Genomic DNA, 19,305 nt, shown 5'->3' on the forward strand with positions numbered 1-19,305 from the left:
TCTGCCTTCTTTATTTTTTAAAGATTTATTTATTTAATTTTAGAGAGAGGGGAAGGGAGAGAGAAAGAGAGGGAGAGAAACATCAATGTGTGGTTGCCTCTCACATGCCCCTAGTGGGGACCTGGCCCGCAACCCAGGCATGTGCTCCAACTGGGAATCGAACCCATGACCTTTTGCTCACAGGCTGGCACTTAACCCACTGAGTCACAGCAGCCAGGGCTCATCCTCTGCCTTCTTAAAAAAGGCATACTCAGCTCTTAAAGAGCTGTGTTCTCTAGTTGACAATTCCATATACACACAGCAAACAGATTCAAGTTCAGTGATTGACACATTTGTCTCATTCGGTTAACCTTATTATTGGTTTTGATATTTTTGGTTTTGGAGATTTTGCTTAATTCATAAATCAGTGTTACAGTTTTGTCAGCATTGTAAATGGTTCTGAGTTTATGTATATTTAAATCCGTTGGCATGAAAGTAATTTTTAAAAATACTTCCTAGTCCCATGTGCATGTAAATCCTAAGCCTGCAGTTCTCTCTCCCAATCACAAAGGCAGAGTAAAACTTATTTTCCCTCTTAAGGCTGGGCATTGTATTCACTTTAACTTACTGATGTAAGAGTGGGCCATGGTGGAGAGATTGGCCTAGTATGTAATTTCCTTTGGATACAACGCAGCTTAAAGAAGGTACTACAAATTCTTGTGGCAAAAGGATATCAAATAAAGGAGGGCCAACCAAAGCCAAAGCTAACATAAAATTCATCAGGCTGTAAATATTAAGAAGTTTTAGACTTTTACTTTGTAGGATGGATATTGTTTTGTTATTGCAAACAGTAACTACCATTTATTGAGCATCTACTATGTCAGGCAAATACATGAGTTATCTTTCTAAGTATAGCTATTAGGTCATTTTACAGAAGAACAAACTGAAGTCCTGAGGTGTCTGTTAATTTATTGCTCAGAGTAACACCAGAACATTTCTTAAATGTTCTGGTTGTCAGCCATTTTAAAAGAAATGTGGTCCCGTCTGGGAAATTTCTGTGTCCCTATGAGCCTGAGGCTCTCCTACCCAACCCAGAGGCACTGGGGTAAGAAGGCAGAATGGAAGGGCACACAGTCCCAGCAAGCCCCCCTCATCCAGGAAGCCTTTTAGACGTGTGCTGGTGGCTCTCTTGCCACCTCCCAAGACTGGAGCAGCTAGAGGTCACAAGAAGGAGAAACCACAGTCTCTTCCCCCAGAAAGAGATCCTCAGTGGCTGACCTTGAGAAACCACTTCTGCTCTCTTAGGTAGCTGAAGCAGAGGCCAGTAGGAGCCCCAGCAGCTCCAGGTAACCACTCCAACCAAAATAGTACCACACCGCCTCCGAATATTAAACTGCCACCAGAACCACAGCTCACACACAAAAGGAGGCCAAACTAATACAACATAATGTTCAATGTGGACTGTAATTGAAAGTTCTTTTTTAAAAAAGGTAGGCCAAAAATTGCATGCTAAACCCAAAGAGAGTAACTGTTTGCTAAAGTAAAGGTTTAAATAGGACTCAGAGTCTCCTAACATAATAGTCAAAATGTCCAGGATACAATAAAAAGTTACCTGTCACATCAAGAACCAAGAAAACCACAACTTCAATGGGCGGGGGGGGGGGGGGGGGGGGGGGGCCGGNGGGTGGCGGACCGAAGTAGCTGACACCAATATTGTTATAAATCAGATTCGAGAATGATTTGACACAAATTTTAAAATAGCTATCATAAAAATGCTTCACTAAGCAATGACAAGTTCTCTTGAAACAAAAGAAAATATAGAAAATATGAGCGATGAAATAGTCATAAAAAGAGAACAAAATGAAGTTAGAGGACTGAAAGATACCACAGCAGAAATACCAGTCGTGATGATGACTCTGTCTCATGAGAAATAAAAGTCACGATGGATGACTCTGTCTCATGAGTGGAGATAATAAGGTAGGATCAGCATATCTGGAGGTGGAACAATAGAATTCATCTGTTCTGAAACGTAGAGAAAATGCAAAGACTCAGGGACCTGTGGGACAATAACAGAAGATCCAGAGGACAATAGCATTTGTTGCCATTGAATCCCAAAAGAGGAGGAGAAAGAGAGTGGAGTCTTGGAAGGAGTCTCAGAAGAAATAATGGTTGGAAATGTTGACCCAACAACACCAGGCTGTCCCTCAACAATGGAAGGTTGAAACAAAGTGGTGTGTGGTTATGTGGAGTACCACCCACCAGTAAAATGGAAAGAACTCTTTGTTTTTGAGTTTTTTATTTATTTTTATTTTTTTTACCTGTTTAATGTGTATATATTTTTATTTTCTGTAAGTTATATATTTTATACCTCATTCTGTTGCTTATTTTATCTATCTTTCCTTTTCACTGAATTTATTGGGGTAACACTGGTTAACAGAATTATACAGTTTTGAGGCACACAGTTCCACAACACATCATCTGTGCACTGTATTGTGTGTTCACCACCCCAAGTCAAGTCTCCTGTCACCATGTATCCCCCTAGACCCTCCTCCTCTTGATACACTTGGTGACCTAGAGGAATCTCCAGGGAATTCTACAGTGTAAAAAAAGCCAATCCGAAAAGGTTACCTGTCATGTAGTTCCATTTATATAACATTCTTGGAATGACAGAATTGCAGACAGAGAACAAACACGTCAGTGATTTCCTGGGATTGAAGTGCCGGGGAGGGGAGGACAGATAAGGGGCAGGGCACGCGGCAGCCGTGGTTGTGGAAACTGGCGTAAGGGCTCCTTCTGGTGAAATTGCTCTGTGCCGTGGCTGTAGTTACATGACTCTGCACAGGTGATAACATTGCATAGATCTAAATACACACACCTACGCATGTAAAACTGGTAAATGTGAGTAACATTGGTGAATTTTATCAGTGTTAAGTTCCTAGTTGGGAGAGTGTTCTGAAATGTTCCAGATGTTTCCATTGGGAACACTACATGAAGCGTGTATGGGATCTCATTGACTTCTTTCTTACTGCATGTGAATCTACAGTTATATATATATAAAAAATGTACAAATTATCTCAAATCTAGAACCTACATTGACATAATGGAACAAAGATGAAGGTCAAACTCTCCAAGCGGCAAAAAAATTGCTTCAGAATATATTAGTTTGAAAGTATGAAATGGTATAATACTGTTATCAGTATTATATTATGAATTGCTGATGTGTAATCTTTTTATTTTATTATTATTTTTTCAAAAGCAAGTCATAGACTGATATACAGGGTGAGCAAAAGTAGGCCCACAGTTGCAAGTACATGAAACACAGGGTTTATTCTTGTATTATTATTTTATTTTTTAAATTATTTTATTGTTGTCCAATTACAGTTGTCTGTTATTTTGTATTATTATTATTTCTTATACTATTTGCCTTCTTCTCTAAACCTAATTTTTGCCCACTCTGTATAGTATATTACCTTTTGTGTTTTAATTTTTTTCTTTATTTTTACTGTTGACACTATTGCAGACAGATGTCCCATCTCCCCCACTTTACCTAGCTCCACCCAGGCCCTGCTGCCCTGCCCCCAGCCATCACCACACTGCTGTCTCTGTGTGTGAGTCATGCGTGTACGGTCTTTGGCTGATCCCTTCACCTTATGTCATCTAGTCCTCCCCACCTCCTTTCCCTCTGACAGCTCTCAGTCTGTTCCATGTCTGTGCCTCTGTTTCTATTCATTTTGTTCTTAGCTGGTGTGTAGTTTTTAGTTAGAGGGAAAGCGTTCCAGGTATATAAATAATAACCTTAGTTTTTTGCCCGTTCCGGTTGATTCCATTTTTGTAACAGGCCCTCTGGGACCTCAGTTCCCACGTCTCTGGCTGATTTCAGAGGGAGAAGCACTCCAGTGGCTGTTCATTCAGGTGCCAAAGTCATAGGGAGTTAGGCTTGAACCCTGGATATTTCATTTATTTGTAAAATGATGTAACCTCTTCATCCTTCCATTTCATCACATGTAAAGTGGGGAAAATAGTACCTACTTCACTGTGCAGTCGAGAAGAATAAATGAGATCCTGTGTATATAAAGTACCCAGTACTGTTTCTTCTACAGAGTAAATGCTCAGGAAACCAACAGAAGGATCAAAGGACATTCATGAAACAAAGCCCTCCCTGGTGGCTGCATGTGTTGTTTTGCTTAGAAGAGCCAGCTTCCCCTGGCCTGCAAAACTTTCTTGAAGTTCCATCACCACACAGTGCTTTTGGTTCCCAGAATACTGCTGGCCTCCACGCCCACACTTCTAACCCAGAGTGCCATTAGCGATTGCTCTGTTTCCTTGGTCTAGTAATGCCTCCTTCTGCATTTGTTTATAACTATAGCATATGCCTTCTTTTGTGTAGAAGATCACCCCACATCCCTAGTACGAAGCATTTAGTGAGAAAATAAAAACTTTAATTGCATTTATTATATATGAGCTCGGTGGATTACAGTGTGAATATGTATGTACTAAAAATTAGAACATCATGACCAAACACAAGTAAAAGATTTTGTTTTATGCGTATATTCACATACACAAGCAGCGTGTGCATGTGTTTATTTTTACAAGTGATAAAGTTAACCTGTTAGTAATTTACATGCTCTGAACTTGTGTTTTTAAACAGGTCCTCTCTACGTTTACTAACAAAGAACTCCGTGCATATGCAAAAGCCGGAGCAGTGGCGGAGGAGGTCTTGGCGGCCATTCGGACCGTGATTGCATTCGGAGGGCAGAAGAAAGAGCTGGAAAGGTTGGACTCTCCTTTGTTAAGTTGAGAGAAATGTTAACTTCTGTGTCGTCTTGCCCTGCCCTTCGGGTTGACAGTGTTGATTAGAAGGGTTTTCTCAAATATGTATATGTGTCTTTAAATAGCTTCATCCATGTTACAGCATGACTAATATTCCAGAGAAGTAGTAGTTCTGGTTGTACTCCTTTTTTTGTTAATGTTATGTACTTGTTTTTTTTTTAACCACTTACAATTCTTTAATTACAGTTTACATTCAGTAATGTTATTCTGTTTTAGTTTCAGGTGTACAACAGAGTGGTTAGACAATTATATACTTTACAAGGTGTTCCCTGCCCACCCTCCCCCCAGCCCCTGCCGCTGATATTTCAAGTAAACACCTGGCCCCACATGCATTTATTATAGTATTACTGACTTTATTCTCAATGCTGTAATTTACATCCCTTTGACTCTCTTGTAACTACCGATTGGGACTTCTTAATCCCTTAATCTTTTTCACCCAGCCCCCAACCTGCCCCCCACCCACCACTGATCAGGCAACCAACAATCTGCTCTCTGTATCTATGAGTCTTTTCTTATATTTGCTAATTCAAAGCATTTCTAGTCTCAGGTAGGTAGTGACATAAAATAGTGTATTAGGGCTGAAACATATTTTATATCCCCGATGATAATTTTTTTCCATCCAGTAACTTCTTATTCATTATTTGATAGAATTGACATATACCGTCCTTGATTCTCTGAGGTTGAATGAGTATTGAGTGTAAGATCTATGGAGACAGTGTAATCTGTGGTTCACTTCCCCAGCTCCTGGTCAGTAGTTATGCTCCATGCTTTGGAAGACGAAAATAGAACTAAAAAGCACATTTGTACAAAAGCTCAGCATCTTTTTTACTGTGTTGTTTAATGATTTTCTTGCAACTAGTCCCTTTTAATAGACTTCTTCGAGTATAAAATGGTAAGTTATTGAAATTTATAGTATTAGAATCATTGGTTTCTGAGCAGCAGCACAGTTTACTTCAAATAATGTCTGATACAGTATTTTCAGTTAGGAATATATATATACATATATATTGAAAATACGAAAAACTAAACTGTATTGATTGGAAGATTGTAATTGTTTGGTAAAGCCATAAAGAAAGTCCCGTAAAGTCTGTGGGTCAGAAGAGCAACCCCTGTCAGGAGACGAGGGGCAGTGGGTTCCGAGTGGGACAGGCCTCAGGGGTCTGTGGTCCTGACAGTGGTTTGTTTCCTGACCTCAGCGGTCGTTACACGGCCCTTCACTATATAACTGTTCTGTGCACTGTGCAGATGAGTTTGAGTGCTCTTTTGTTCACGTGATACATTTTACCCCACAGTGATGCCCTCTGAGAATTATTTCTGATGATGATGTGCACTAGTCCGAAGGAAAGACCTATCTCGATTTTTTGCTGAGGTTTTTGCTTTTCCCTTCAAATTTGTCTGATTACTAACCTGAGCCCTCTTCCTTAGTGACCAGGCAAACATCCAGTCAGACAAAGCTTCTCCTCTTTTCGGGCTTAAATTCTAATGGGGCAAAGGAAGGGCACAGACAACCACAAACACCAAAATGCCTAATGTACCCGTTGGGGTAATGTTATTGGGAAATAAAATGCTTTTTAGAGGTCATAGAGGTTTCTATGCAGAGAGGTTATTCAGAAAGTCCTTTCTGGTTAGTTGATGCTTCAGCAGATGCAGAATGAAGTATCTTGGGTTTCTTTCCAGTTGTCCTCAGTGGAAAGGTGGACCAGAAAAACGATGTGTCCACCAGCAAAGGGAGACAAGCAGATTTCACCTGCTTCAACCTGGCATCTGAGCTGGGGAAAGCATCTCCCTATAGAAGTCAAAATCTCAGGCCCACACCTCATGGGCATTAAGGCTCTGAATTTATAGTATTCTGCAGGCCAAGGAAACAAGGAGTAAGGATAATAAAATAAAATAAATAAAAGCTATAATGGTTGGAACATAAGAAGCAAAACTTTCATTATTTGCAGGTGATGTGATTATAGGCATGGAAATCCTGTAGACTCTGCAAGCTAACAATGTCAGATAAGTTCTGAGTACCCGATCCGATTCAGAAAAAAAGGCATTCCGTGGGCCAGCGGTGGACAGTTACAGAATACGTAGTATTGCATCATTTCTGAGATGCACATTTTTCTGTCACAGTTCATCATCTTCGGCATTGAGATAAAGCCTACAGCGTTGCCTTCTTACAGTTGCTATGGCTCTGGATAGAAATCGATTCTTCCAGGCAGGATTTGAGTTTACACTATTCACTGGGACCTGAGACCCCCTTACATTAAATTCTTTGTCTATACTTCTAGTATGAATTCACACTTCAGACCTGCGTGATACTGCCTTGTGGTTCAAATGCCCAGGGGAGGTTTTTTCTTCCTGCCTTTACCTTTTGCCAGGGTTAGGACACCCAGGCTTTCCTGCTGTCACTGTCCATGTGGCATAAATATGATGCTTTTGAAAGATATTATTATTAGCAACAAAACTATAATGAGAGATGGGAGGTAACCTGGGTAGAAGGGAAGGGCACAGTGAGAGTCAAGTCCAATATTCAGAACTTAGATGAATCTGATCATTTTAGTTCACTAAAAGCAAAAGGAATTGAGATATTTTAAAAGGTTTTATTTATTTTTTAGAGAGAAGAGAAGGGAGGGAGAAAGAGAGAAACATCAGTGCCAGCGCGCCTCTCACACGCCCCCTACTGGGGACCTGGCCTGCAACCCAGGCATGTGCCCTGACTGGAAATTGAACTGGCAAACTTTCGGTTTGCAGGCTGACACTGAATCCACTGAGCCACACCAGCCAGGGCAAGATATTTTTTAAATGGAGTGCTTTGATTAGCAGTACAGAAAGATTTTCTTTCCTAGAAAAGATAGTGATCAAATTTTTATTATAAGAATAAGCAAATGGGCCTGTGCAACTCTACTCAAAGACTCATTCTGTGTGTGGAAACATTTTCTCAGAGAATAATAGTTACTGGGATGTATCTTTGAAAGGAAAGCCTCCTCTGGAAAATAAGAAATTAGTTTTGCCTGGAGGTTAACAGGCAATTTAGGACAACAACCTGATGGCCTAAGGTTCTTTCCAGCTGGGCCATTGCTTGAAAGTTCATTCTTTCAACAGATGTAGCCAGCATCTACCACGTGCCAGGTGCTGAAAAGCTGTGTGAGGCTCTGGGGCTTCAGTGAATTGGAAATAGATGATATTTGCCCTCCTGTGATCCTTAGTCAAAGTAGTGAGGTAGAAAAAAAGGGATGGGAGGAAAGTAAGAAGGAATATAAGAAAGAAATCAAAAAATGAATTAACCATAGATCTATAAAACGTGCTGTGGAAGAATCAAAGAGCGTGCTGATGAAGGTGAGGGAGGCAAATGTATTTTAACTGTGTTGGTTTGGAAGGCATCTCAGGACGTTTCATGTAGGCTGAGACGTGAGGGATGAGAAATGGCCTTCCAGGCTGGAGGGGAGGATACAAGGGTCTTCCGGATTTCCTGAGATGCCAGTGCTGGTGTTTTCTAGGAAACGTAAGACTTGTAACGTAAGACTTGTACGACTGGAGTTCAGCTGAGTGAAGGGGATGGAGGTGAAGACAGGCTGTCAAAGGCGAGGCCATAATATGGATAATTGCAGGCTATGGTGAGGAGTTAGGATTTTATTCCAAGGCCATAGGGAACGGGTTGAGAGTCCTAAATAAGGGACTGACTATCCATATTATGTTTAAGATTATTTCTCTGTCTGTAAGAGGTTTGGTGAATAGGTGAGAGCAGTTTAAGTGTAGAGACAGGAGTCCAGGTGAGAGGGCTTACCGGGGCCTGATCGAGACTGCTGGCAGGAGGGGTGACGAGTACAGAGACTTGGGTTATAATTTGGAAGTAGGATTGGTAAAACTATTCTGAGACCAAATATAACCCTTCGATTTTCTTCCCAATTCCTTCTTCCCCTTCCCTTCTCTGCTTCCAAATAGACAATTAACTAAGGTCTGAGTCTTTCTCTTCAGATTAGCAGGTGCAGGAGGAAACTGACTCTCTTAAATGAAAACTAACCAGAATTTAAAACAAGTTTAATTAATAGTAGAGAATTGTTTTATTTTCAAAAAGCTTAGTTAAAAAAAGCTTAGTTAAAAAAAGCTTTTATCTTTGTGTCTTGTAGGTGTTTACCTATTAATATGACTTCTTTTTGCTTCATTAAAATTGTTCCTTGCTCTTGTAAATGGCTGTTGCATCACTGATAAATATTTTTATAATATTTAAGAAGGATAATGTTTTCTAAATATCAGTGTTTTGGTTATGTGACTTTAGTCCATTTTAGGAGCTCCTACTTTAATTACCATTTTATCAATTCCATGATTTTAGTGGTTGGATGATAGTAGTAGTTGATTCTGTATTGTGATATTTTTATTAAAATGCTAATCAAAAAGTAAAAGTATTGTTTATGTCTCCTCCCTCCTTATCCCTTCCTTTCTTCCTTTATCTTTTCTGGCATCTAAATGATTTTCTTCCTTATTGTTGCTTCTTCCTGTGCAAATGTTTCCTCTGGCAGCATGCAACAACAGCTTATCAATGAAACGATTTCTGCGTTAGTCTCGGTAAGCAAGAACTGAAATAAAGGAGATCACAGGGTGTGAGTCACAACTATTCAAGTTACTGTGTAATCATATAATTTGTGCCTAGTAGTACTTTCGCCTTGGGTCAGTTCATGAAGTGGAAGATATACAGACACACCCATACATATTTGTGTGTGTGTGTACATATATATCAACCATTGAAACGTGTTTCTTAAAGATAATTGTTTTTGTTCAAAGATTATAACTGGCAAGGTGGAGGTTGACATTTTTGGAAGAAGACACTGACAATATGCTACTATTTTATCACTATAAATTTCCGTTTAAATTTGGTCTTTAGTGAACGTGGGGGTCATGCAAATTTCATTGGCACACTTTCACAACTGATAAAGTAGCTAATTTAAAAAGTCCTGAAGGCAAGAAAGAATGCATGCTCATACAATATTTGTATAGTCATGTCTTTGTGGATTTAAGACCTCAAAGTCTGAATTTTATGTGGAACTGAGTTCTTTCATTTCAACAGTTGTGAACTCCTTTCTCTAAGGCAGTGTTCTGAGTTCTGCAGGGCTGTGAGTAACAGGATAAAGACAGATGTAAAGCTTAATTATAATCTGGTCGATTTCCCTAATATTCAATAATATTACCTTGATTCTATATTTACAGAGATCTTCCTCTTTTAAAATTGGCTCTCATTATCGTATCTCCATGTCTCTCTTCTTGAGCTTAGTAGTCTGCTGAGTTCCTTTCACACCAAGATAGAGTTACAGACACCACCTCCTTTCTCCTTACCATCAGAAATGGACTGTTGTCTGAGAGTTTAAAAAGTACTGGAACTAACATTTGGGAGTGAGCTTAAGTCATTAGAACTGGAGAGAAAAAATCTATCAGGGGACTCCAACAGGTTTTTGGCTTTTCTTTGCACACTTGCTTTTGCCCTCTTTTGTGTAATTTGAAGTGCTGTGGAATGCTTCTCACATTGACATAAATTGGGTAGCTTATCTTATTTCCATAGATGTTTATTTTAAAAATCACTGACTTGAAATATGCTCAATTTACTGTATTTTCTGTGAGAAATTTTGATGTGTATGCTCCAAGTTTGGGTAACGCAGTAGAGATCGTTGTGCTGTAAACAGGTTACAGGGTTCTAGATGTGCCGAGACTTTCATTTTCCCAGTCCCTGAGCCAGCTGGTCAGAGCCCCTTCTTCCACAGTGGGCAGCCATGACAACCCCATGTCGGGGGCTCTGACAGAGGGAATAGGGTAATGGGCAATGTGTAAAAAGACTAAGGAAGGAACACTGGTACATAATGAAGGATTATTGTATATTTTTAAGCCCAATAATTTTTTTCAGGTCAGTGATTTTTTGAAAATGAACGTTTATGGAAATAAGAGAAACTATACAGTGTATTTAAATATTAAATGTATTACATCTCAATCCATAGCTCTCAAAATACTCCTACACATGAGTCAGTCCAACTGAAAAATGTCTGGGGGCTTTTCTAGAAATAAATAACAAAGATTTATTCGAGGCTCTTAGAGTGTGCAAACTGGAAACACCGCTAGGTAAAAACGCAGAAGTGTTCCAAAGAGGAAAGAAAAGTTAAGAGTTCTTATAATAAAAGTCACATCCTTGAGGAGAATCAGTCATGCCTTCTTAGCCCTGGGATTGGTCCAGAGCAGTTATCAGTCCGATGTCAGGAGGCCTGGCTGCTGGGTGCCCGGTGGTGTGGAGGATAGGCACTAGGAGTCTAGCCCTGAGTTCTTTAGGGGATAGTCAGGGGGTAGCTGCAGGTAACTAAATGTCTGGGCATTGAGAAAAGACTGGGAAGTTCAAAAGTTTCTTTCTCGGCTAGTTAAAGTGAGGATAGAAGCCTTTCCTCATGCCTCAGCCTTCTTGATTTGAGTAATTTAGCAGCTTGACTACAGTGACTCCATTTCAGTCCTTCACTTTCTTCCTCGCTTGTATTCTTTGCACTGGTCCTTCCAGTGGCCCCAGAGGGATGCAGGGTGGGGTGCAGATTGTCTCCAAAGCTTTTGTAATGTTCAGAGACTTAAAGGACTGACTTACATTGAACATTTTGTAGCACTATATCTTCATTTTAGTAATAAATTTAAAAAGCATGCAAATTTTAAAGGGAAAACACAGTGTTCATAGCATCTCTTTTGTCTTGTGCACGAAACCATGCTAGTTCTAAATGTTTGTTAAATTTTACTCCGCTTGTTTCGCTATGGCTAAGGCCAGAGAAGAGGCTTTTAGAAGGCCTTCCCACAAGTCACTTGACCTCTGTAAGCCTCCGTTTCCTTTCCCAGAAGAAGGGATTAAATAATACTGACATCATAGGGTCAGTGTGTGACAAGAGGAGAAAACGTGTATGAAACACGTCCACAGGGCTGGGCACATTCTAAATCCTCAGTGAGCATCATGCTGTATTGATCAATTTATACGATTTATAAGTACATGTGATCACTTTTGTTACTCCTCGTAGGTACAACAAAAATTTAGAAGAAGCTAAAAGAATTGGCATAAGGAAAGCTATCACGGCCAACATTGCTATGGGCGCTGCTTTCCTGCTCATGTATGCATCATATGCTCTGGCATTCTGGTATGGGACCACCTTGGTCCTCTCAGGAGAGTATTCTATTGGAGAAGTACTCACGGTAAGTGGTGTTGTGTTAAGAAAAGATCCACTGTTGAAAACCCAGTGAAATTGCAGTGTGGTGTTGGCTTGACTGTTGGAGAATACATTTGGAAGGGCGATTGAATAACACAAAGAGATGTGCACTACTAGGTTAACAAGTGAAAAGGAAATTAGATGTATTTAACAACCAGTTTTGTCTTTTTTGGACCCCCCCTCCCTTTGCATAGTCTGTCCCGTGGCTTAAAAAATAAACCAGTACCACTCTCTATAGCATGAACTTTTCATTGGCTGGGATTATTTCATTGTGTCAAGACACTATGCTAAACACTTTACTTTTATTTCTTGCTTTGCTGTTCATAACTCCAAATGGCAAAATGCACTTTAACTTCTTTTCAAAATCTTTTAATGATAGCTAGTATACCTCACCAATTTATGGAAGTACCAAGTGTTGCTCTTTCTAAAAGAATGTATGTTTGGAGGTTCTCTACATTACAGATCTTTGTACAAGTGTTGAAGGCTTGCCATTTGATGCTGTCCTTTTATAGTTAAAGACAATGAAACAATTCACTGACCAAGCTCTATCTCTGTCTTTAAAATAAAAAATCCTTACCTAAGGATATGTCTGTTGATTTTTAGAGAGAGAGGGAGAGAAACATCAATCAGTTGGTTGTTTCCCGTACATGCTCAGACCAGGGGTTCCACAACCTGGGATATGCCCTGACTAGGGAATCAAACCTGAAATCTCTTGGGGTATGGGACAATGCTCCAAGAAACCGAGCCGCCTAGTCAGGGCTCAGTCTGCATCTTGATCGAATGAAGTACATATTGTTAGAAGTGTCACTCAGTTCCTTTTTCCTAGGCCAAGTGTAAGTATATTCAGTTAATGACAGACCAAATTTTGTTGAGTCCCTTAGAACAGTTTCCTCTCTCAGGAAACAGACTCGTAACGTGGATATGATACTTACATCTCTTGTGTTTTCAGACTGTTGTCTCAGCCAAAATATATGTGGCTATTCAGTTACGAATAGTTTTAACCAAAAAGCTTTTATTAGGATAGTGATACTGTGGATGAACCTAGGCTGTGATAAGAGAAGTATTCTGTTTCATTGTGATGTACACAGGCAGTTTGAAATCCAGCAATCACTGGACTCAGGTCTGCCTTACCAACTCGAAGAATCCAGAACAGCAAGTAAGGGCACAGGATTTGATGAGGCCAATTTGGTTCAAATTCTAACTGTACAACTTTTAGCTGTATGATTTGGGGCAGCCGTTCTAGATTCTTCAAGCCTTTGTACCTCTTTTGCCAAGTGGAGATGACAGTACTGTTGTAAGGAATTACTTAGCAAAATTCTTTCTATGTAAATTATTGGGGACTATAATTACTGTGTGATTTAGAAAGAAATGAATAGTGACATTAGTTCACTTTAACCCTGATGAGAAACAAAGTCAGGTCTTCATCAGTAAGAAACTTATTTGGGCAAAATGAAAAAAAAACAACCTGTTTATCAGACCTCAAAGAACACAGTTTAGCAGAGGAAAACAAAAGACAACTTGATAAAGAATAATGCCATAGGTCTGTGTGCTTTATAATATTCAAAGTATTTGTATATATGGTGTTTATATATAATACAAAGTACTTATATATAAATATACCTTTTATTATATATAGTAAACATAATTATATTACATATATACATAATATTACTATTTTGATATTGACACATTACTATATTAATACTTAATGTTAGTATAATATATTGATATGTTAATATACACAAATAAATATATATATTGTAAAAGGTTGCCAGGTATGGAAAACAGAATCTTGCCTATTTTTTGCAAATGAGGAAATGAAAGCCCAGAAACTTGAGAAGAATTGCCTGAAGACACATAGTCAATCAGTGCTTAATCAGAGTTCAGACCTGGCTCTTCTGTGTCTCCTACTAGGGTGACGCAGAGAATTTTCACTATTCTCTGCTGATGATCTAAACCAAAATTCTTGGCCATCCAAGAAATATTTAAACAGTCTATTATAATATCCTGGTCCTATAGAACTTACACCATTGTTTCACTGAGCAAGTAAGATTAATTTTGCATTCTAAATTAACAAGTACTTAACACTTTAAAAAACATTTTTCATGCCCAGTTTCCATATTTATATAGCCTTGCTATTTTAAAATTTAATCAGTTGCATGAAAAGAAAAAATATTTTAAAAATGCATTAAACAGTACTTGAATAACTTTATAGTTTTCCTTTACATTCCTCAGGTCTTCTTTTCTGTCCTAATTGGGGCTTTTAGTATTGGACAAACATCTCCAAACATTGAAGCATTTGCAAATGCAAGAGGAGCAGCTTATGAAGTCTTCAGGATAATTGATCACGTAAGTCTGGGCTGGCTGTTTATACAGCTGTTTAAAAGTTTTGCTACTTAAAAGTAGATTTCTTTATCACTTGTTCCAGCTTTCCACAAATGTCACTAAAAGTAGTTGTTGTACCTAGTAATCTTCTGATACTTTATTCTGTTTAGAAGCCAAACATTGACAGCTATTCGAACAATGGACACAAACCAGATAATATTAAGGGAAATTTGGAATTCAAAAATGTCCACTTCAGTTACCCATCTCGAAAAGAAGTTAAGGTACAGTGACAAATGATTAACCGATTAATTCAGTGATGCATTGGATAAAGAGTTTCTGATACTTTCCTTCAGAGATAGTGAAAGAATGTGGATATTTAAACCTCCTTTTAAATTCAACTGTCAGTTCATCCCACTACCTGTGTATGGCATCTGAGTTTATTTCTCATTCATTCTGGTAGATCTTGAAGGGCCTCAACCTGCAGGTGCAGAGTGGGCAGACAGTGGCTCTGGTTGGGAACAGTGGCTGTGGGAAAAGCACGACAATCCAGCTGATGCAGAGGCTCTACGACCTCACCGAAGGCATGGTGAGCTGGCACTTGCCGAGCTAGTTGCTGTAGCAATCATGAGTACCGTAGCAGATCACCCACCGCAACTCTGCCATGTGTGAAATTCACACTTACTTTTCATTTCAGATCAGTATCGACGGACAGGACATTAGGACCATAAATGTAAGGTATCTGCGGGAAATTACCGGTGTGGTGAGTCAGGAACCTGTGTTGTTTGCCACCACAATTGCCGAAAACATTCGCTATGGCCGGGAAGATGTCACCATGGATGAGATTAAGAAAGCTGTCAAAGAAGCCAACGCCTATGACTTTATCATGAAACTGCCTAATGTAAGTCTTTCTTTGTCTTTGTCGTGCTACAGGGTCAAAGAATGGAATGCTGACCTAATGCATAATGAATTAAGAGACTTTAATCTGGAGGAAACACCTAAGAAGGGAAAGCAAGATCACTTCAGATATTACGGCTCTAGCAGCATCAACTAGTATGAGGCATATTTTTAAAAGTTAGGATTGGTAATGGCTAAGTTGTAAGAAACTGGATTGTGTTGCCTGTGAGGCTAGCACATTAAAATGAGAGCTGAGGTAACTTGCTCTTTTGCTAAGTCCTCCCATGCTTTCTGTGTTGTAGAAATTTGACACCCTAGTTGGAGAGAGAGGAGCCCAGCTGAGCGGTGGACAGAAACAGAGAATCGCCATTGCCCGCGCCCTGGTTCGCAACCCCAAGATCCTCCTGCTGGACGAGGCCACGTCGGCCTTGGACACTGAGAGTGAAGCTGTGGTTCAGGCGGCCCTGGATAAGGTCTGTGAGCCTCAGTTCAATCCAACCCAATTTATAAGCATAGGAACATCTCATCCTAAATTATTCTTAGTATTATTTTCATTATGTTTTTCATTCTCACCTGAGGACATTGCTTTCATTGCTTTTAGAGAGAGAGGAAGGGGGAGGGGGAAAGAGAGAGACATCAATGCGAAAGAGAAGCGTCAATTGGTTGCCTTCTCGTGTGTTCCCCAGTGGGGAATTGAACCATCAACCTGGGTATGTGCACTACTGGGAATTGAACCTGTGATGTTTTGGTCCATGGCCAACACTCCAACCAATTGAGACACACCAGCCAGGGCTATTCTTAGTATTATTTTTTTAAAGGAAATTTCTAGTCACTTTTAAAGTAATCTCTTCCACTATCAAAATAAAATCATCAGGCTTTCGGTCTGTTTTTTTTATTTTTTATTTTTTTTATTTAACTCTTGTTCAAACGGTCTGTTTATTTAATTTCTATTTCTTTTTTTTAAGTAGAAATGAATAAACTTGCATTGAAAGCTACTTACCAATTTTTTTAAATTAAACAATGAGGAATACAGACTTACAGGAAAACTGGTCTTCATTGTAATCTTGAAAAGATAGCTTTAGAGATAACCCTGTTATTGAGGTTTTGTGAGTTTTTACTGTTGTTAACAAGAAGAAAACATAATCTGAAGGTTCATATTTAATTTCCAATATGTTAAATGCCTGAGGATGCTGTGGGAAATGAGAAACCCCTTATTTGCAGGAGAGGGGCAGAGAGCTGATGATATTGGAAACTTACCTGAGCCATGACATGTCCTTGATTATCAACAGGGTTTGACCTTCCTGCAGTTCTTGAGTCCATGTGACTCATTCTCCAAATCAGATTTGAGTGCTTGTTTTCTCAGAGCGGATAGGCGCGGTGTGCTATCCCGGTCTCTGGTGTATAATGGTGACCAGGCTCTGTGAGGACAAGGCATGCGCGGAGCCCTTTTAACTCGAAAGTGCTCTGAGTTGAGGTGTCACAGTAGAATTCAAAGATGAACTCATATTTGTTCCAACTCTTCCTCTCTCTAATAATAAAACACACTGTGTGTTCCTTGAAACATCCTGTCATTGTGCTTAATAGATTGTGGAGGGAGGAAAAAGCAGGTTATAAAAATTTTGTGATCCAAAATTACGGTTTTTTTCCTCCTTCACTATGCTTATCTGTAATTTCACATCTGTGTTTTTCTTAGTATTCTACAATAGAACTATGTTAAATTATAAATAAAAACTATTTTAAAAGGTTGCTTTTAAAAATACTTTTTGTTAACATGTACATTTAGGGGAGGAATTCACATACCTCCCCCCTTTTCTTGAAAACATCCAAAGAATTGAGCCATTTTCTTCTCTACTTTCTGGTTGCCACCACCTACTTTTTCTACATGTATTTTTTTTCCCCCTCAGGGTTTTCCACTTCTCCTTCTCACATTGATCCTGATACCTTTTTTTTTTTTTTTTTTGGTCAGTTTGTCTTGAGAATGTTATTGCTAGTTCCTGGTGAGAAATATAGAACAATACAGATCGTAAGCATTGGGAAAGTTACAAAGCCTAAAGAAATCTCAGACAAGTTCTGGTTACCTGGCTGTGTCTCGTATTAAAATAAAAGTGAGAATGGCATTTAAAAACATTTACAAAGCTCTTCAGTGTTTCCGTATTGCTCCCACCTAGTCTGAGTGCCATTTACTTAGCACTTCCTGTCTATGTCCCAGTGCTTAATGTGCATTGTTTTATTTAGTCATCACAATTACTCTAAAAAATTGAGTACCATTATCCCCATTTTGTGCATAGAGTGAGCCTCATAGGTGACAAGATCTGGATAAAATCCTGGGATTCGTAAATAGCAGAACTATGAGCTCCCATCCATGGGACACTGAAGTCCAACCCTGCTGCCGCCTACTTACTGTCCATGTTGATCATCCAAATAGTCTGTGAAATAGCACACGGTGATTCCCAGGCCTGGTCCTCAGCTGGTGTGCATGCAGTGGTCTCTGTCTGCTCTAATTGGCCAGTGACTGGGCTCTAGGTTTTTCCACTTTGTATAAATCCCTGATTATTAGGCTGATAGAGGTTAACTGAAACACTTAGAGGTGTACATAATATATGACTATTATATTTGTAACCATCTTTGTTATTAAAAATATCATTTAAACTGTTATCAATTGCCTAGACATTTGTTAAAGCCACAGGGCTACCTCACATTAGCTTGGATGGTTTTACAGTGTCCAAGGCATTGATAACTCATTAAATACAAATTGAATGAATGAGTTTTTGCATAAAATTGTTCTTGCATTTAAAAGTAAAATTTTTGTCTGTTTAGGCCAGAAGAGGCCGGACCACCATTGTGGTAGCTCATCGGCTGTCTACCATCCGTAATGCCGACGTCATCGCTGGTTTCGATGATGGAGTTGTCGTGGAGAAAGGGACCCATGAGGAACTCATGAAAGAGAAGGGCGTTTACTTCAAACTTGTCACGATGCAGGTATTGTCCGGCTCTAAAATTCTCCTCAAGTGTCTCAGGAGTATGCCGACTTTGCTGTGCTGGATGCTATACATGAATAGACTTGATTATCATGAGATGTGGAGAAAAAAATAACTTGAGGGATTCGGGATTAGACCAGTGTTTTAGGTCTTTTATTTTTCTCTTTAAAGGAGAGCAACTAAAGAAGGATAATGAAAGTTAAAGAAAAGTGTAAACATGTACTGTCGTGGCCGCTAATGGCTGTTGAGGGAAATAGTGGCTAATCTGAATCGAGTGTTTGTAAGTGGAAAACGTGTACGGGATTCTGAAGACTTAGTACACGAAAAGGATGCAAACGATTTCAGCACATTTCTGCATCGATTACATGTGCTGATGTCTTGGATACGTTAGGTTTTATAAAATATATGATTAAAATTGATTTTACTTCTGTCACACTTTTTAATGTGGCTGCTGAGACAATTAAAAATGACAACTGTGGCTCACAGTATGGCTTGTGCCATGTGCTGCTATGGGCAGTACCGGCCCACAGCCAACGTGGTTGAGCCCCAAACACCCGAAACGGAGATGACTAATCTGCCCCGTGGAGTAGGTGCCATGTTATTTCAGCAAGTTTAGTGAGAATCCTTCTTATTTAGTGGTTTTGATTTTCAAATGTATCACAAAAAAGAAATAGCAGTTTAACTTTATCTTTTCCTGTATATCTACTCAGATTATTGTTTTCTGTGATATCTGATATTCGGTGATTAATTTTTATTGGTTAAAGGACCCTAACCAGCCTATGCATGTATCTTGTTTATTTTAGACAAAGGGAAATGAAATTGAATTGGAAAATGCAGCTGATGAACCCAGAAATGAGATGGATGCCCCGGAGGAGTCTCCAAGAGCTTCAGGGTCCAGTCTAATAAGAAGAAAATCAACTCGCAGGAGTTTCCAGGGGACACAGGGCCAAGAGGAAAAGCTTAGTGAGAAAGAGCGCCTGGTACGGAGGCAGATTTGGAGCTGGGGCTGGGGGAGGAGTGGGAACCAGAAAGGGTCGTCCAGAATCTTCTTACTCTATCCCCCAGTGTGTTCCCCAAACCAAAATATCAACATTTTAGGC

The 19,305-nt window shown here is 39.4% G+C and overlaps 1 protein-coding gene across 2 annotated transcripts in view; it reads left to right on the plus strand.

Annotated features, from left to right (window-relative positions):
- Window positions 1-19,305, plus strand: part of ABCB1 (ATP binding cassette subfamily B member 1) — an 80,053-nt gene that overhangs the window by 29,014 nt on the left and 31,734 nt on the right. For both annotated transcript variants that reach the window (XM_037066126.1, XM_037066127.1), the window contains exons 8-16: window positions 4,628-4,752; window positions 11,823-11,994; window positions 14,244-14,357; window positions 14,504-14,614; window positions 14,794-14,919; window positions 15,028-15,231; window positions 15,530-15,700; window positions 18,045-18,206; window positions 19,009-19,185. In XM_037066126.1, coding sequence (XP_036922021.1) covers window positions 4,628-4,752; window positions 11,823-11,994; window positions 14,244-14,357; window positions 14,504-14,614; window positions 14,794-14,919; window positions 15,028-15,231; window positions 15,530-15,700; window positions 18,045-18,206; window positions 19,009-19,185 — 1,362 coding nt within the window. The remainder of the gene's footprint in view (window positions 1-4,627; window positions 4,753-11,822; window positions 11,995-14,243; window positions 14,358-14,503; window positions 14,615-14,793; window positions 14,920-15,027; window positions 15,232-15,529; window positions 15,701-18,044; window positions 18,207-19,008; window positions 19,186-19,305) is intronic.

The sequence above is a fragment of the Sturnira hondurensis genome, unplaced genomic scaffold, assembly GCF_014824575.4.
Source record: "Sturnira hondurensis isolate 20B ecotype Veracruz unplaced genomic scaffold, ASM1482457v3 Scaffold0016462, whole genome shotgun sequence".
NCBI lineage: Eukaryota > Metazoa > Chordata > Mammalia > Chiroptera > Phyllostomidae > Sturnira > Sturnira hondurensis.